General features: G+C 50.6%; 1 protein-coding gene across 1 annotated transcript in view; it reads right to left on the bottom strand.

Moving 5' to 3' along the window:
- Nucleotides 1-1,314: 1,314 nt before the first annotated feature.
- GPR143 (G protein-coupled receptor 143) overlaps nucleotides 1,315-2,672 on the bottom strand; it is a 9,933-nt gene continuing 8,575 nt past the window's right edge. Inside the window, exons 8-9 of the mRNA XM_006763818.2 lie at nucleotides 2,600-2,670; nucleotides 1,315-1,950 (exon numbers count right to left, since the gene is read on the bottom strand). Coding sequence (XP_006763881.1) covers nucleotides 1,856-1,950; nucleotides 2,600-2,670 — 166 coding nt within the window. The 3' untranslated portion in view covers nucleotides 1,315-1,855. The remainder of the gene's footprint in view (nucleotides 1,951-2,599; nucleotides 2,671-2,672) is intronic.

The following is a 2,672-nucleotide window of genomic DNA, read 5'->3' as shown; positions in this document are numbered from 1 at the left end:
AACTTGTTAATTACCAGTTCTCAAGTTTAAAATGTGTGGTGAGTAAAAACAGAAGTCAGGACATTCTGAACTAAAGCTTGCCAGACTCTGAGAATATTAATATGGCATACTATCAATAGAAAATGATAAAGATAAATAAATCCTCAAATTATTCACTAAGTTACTAAAAGTCCAAAGAAATCTGTAATAATAAAAGCATAATATGCTAATTAGGCCAGACGTCCTTCCAGGCAACCTTCCAGACGAAGCTGGGGCTGAGAGGGAAGCCCGGGTCCCAGGTGCCAGAGGGAAGCGTTGCAGGCAGCCTGGGGAAGGAAGGCCTACTCTTGCACAAATTTTGTGCATCGGCCTCTAGTATATATATGTAACAGGAGGAGCAGAGTTCAGAATGGTGGTGGAGATCAAAGGAGGCCTGAGAGTAGGCAGTCTCGGACCCCAGTGTAGCTGGTGGCAGTATAAATCCACTGGAGGATGATGTTATAATTAAGTCAATAACCCAAACAGGCAGCCCAAATGGGAAGACAAGAACAACAACCCCCAAATGAAAGAACAAGAGAATTCCCCAGAAGAGACAAATTAAATGGAGATAAGAAATTTATCTGACCCTAACCAATTTGGCTCAGTGGATAGAGCGTCGGCTTGCAGACTGAAGGGTCCCAGGTTCGATTCCGGTCAAGGGCATGTGGTTGCGGGCACATCCCCAGTAGGGGGTGTGCAGGAGGCAGCTGATTGATGTTTCTCCCTCATCGATGTTTCTAACTCTCTATCCCTTCCCCTTCCTCTCTGTAGAAAATCCATAAAATATATTTTTTAAAAAGAAGTTTATCTGATACAGAGTTCAGAATAATAATGGTAAAGATCTCCAACAGCATGAACTAAATCACTGGATTTCTGATCAAACCTGCCTCCTCTGAGCCCTCTTGTAATGCACAGAGAACATGCAGCCCAACACAGAGACCAAAGGCTGAATTCCTGATAGGAGCTGTCTCTTTGGCACCCTCCTGTGGTGAACGAAGGACATGCAGCCCCATGTGTGGACCAAAGGCTGAATTCCTGATGGGAGCCGTCTCTTCTGCGCCCTCTTGTGGTGCATGAAGAACAGGCAGCCCCACGTTGGGAGCAAAGGCTGTATTCCTGATATGAGCTGCCTCTTCTGCGCCCTCTTGTGGTGCATGAAGAACATGCAGCGCAGCCCATCCACATGCCCTGCACCACAGCTGCTTCTCCACATTGCTGCCCTCTGGCATCAGCCATAACTACCCAAGAGCATTTGCTAGAAGTGCTGTTCAGAAGGAACTCAAGCCAGACTGGGAGCCTGGTTTCAATGACTTTATTAACCTTCCCAGGGACTTGGACGTGGCATTACATTACAGCGTGTACAGAAGCTGCTGAGCATTCGGTCTGGAGCAGTGATATTTAACCTTTTCACCTTGTGGCACATAAAATTCGGCGGCGACCCCCCAAAATATATATTTTGCCCATCTGACAAAGAAAATAGCCATACTTTTGATTCAATGACACCCGACGGCTATTGTGTTCACTGTTGTCATTTTTTTAATTTGACAAACTAAGGGAAAGGGGTGGCGCCCCTGACTAAACAGTCAGGTATTGCGTGTTGTACATATTCCTGTGGCGCAGAGGTCGGAAGTCACTGGCCTACAAGGCACTCTTCCATTCCCAAGGGCAAGCACGTCGCTTCTCTTTTCACAAAGAGGACCCTCGGGAAGATGCTCTGACATGGTGATGAGAGTGAGCCTGGGGGGAGGGACACCTTGACAGAGGCGCTGGGAAGGTGAGAACACTTCTGAGGAACAAGGGCTGTAGAGCGGAGGATGGGGGGCGGGCCCCTTCTCTCTCACAGGTCTCCCTGGATTTTGGGAACACCTTCAACCTCGTTCGCCTGGCGGGACCCGCTTGCAATATGGATTTCGATTGTGCTGGCATCAGACCCTGGAGGGGAAAAGAGAGAAGGCTGTGATGGTGTCGTGTCCTGGGAGGCGTTGCATGAGCTTCAGCAACGTGTTCATGGACGAGATCACAGTGCGTGTGGTGGCTGCCTGGCCGCCTGCGCTCAACTCCAGGAGGTGCCCCACGAGAGGGAGACCCCCTCCTGTCAAACTCAGACACCTCCGAGTGGTCCTTTCATGGATGATGCCACGTGGTTTGGGGGGAGAGCAGTGGGTTATCAGTAGAATGAAACCAAAGGTCTTGCCCTAGCCGGTTTGGCTCAGTGGATAGAGCATTGGCCTGCGGACTAAAGGATCCCAGGTCTGATTCCGGTCAAGGGCACATGTCTAGGTTGTGGGTTCGATCCCCAGTAAGGGGCGTGCAGGAGGCAGCTGATCCATGATTCTCTCATCATTGGTGTTTCTCTCTCTCCCTCCCCCTTCCTCTCTGAAATCAGAAATATATATTTTTAAATGCTGAAAGGAGAGGCAGATGAGGAACTACAAGACTGGCATCAGTGTGGGGCACTGTGACGTTCCATGTACACCCCGACGGGCGTGAGGGAGGTGACAGGCACCACCTCCATCCCACCTCACCTTGGTTGCTGACGGGCCTTGGGGGAGCCCGGGACCCCGCAGCTCGCCTGCCTCACCTCCAGACAGCATGCTCAGGGCCTCGTCCGACGTGTGCCCGCCCACACGTGCCACCTTCCTGGAAGCGGGGCT

This window comes from Myotis davidii, unplaced genomic scaffold (genome assembly GCF_000327345.1).
Source record: "Myotis davidii unplaced genomic scaffold, ASM32734v1 scaffold1277, whole genome shotgun sequence".
NCBI lineage: Eukaryota > Metazoa > Chordata > Mammalia > Chiroptera > Vespertilionidae > Myotis > Myotis davidii.
This window is presented reverse-complemented; position numbering and strand designations above follow the sequence as displayed.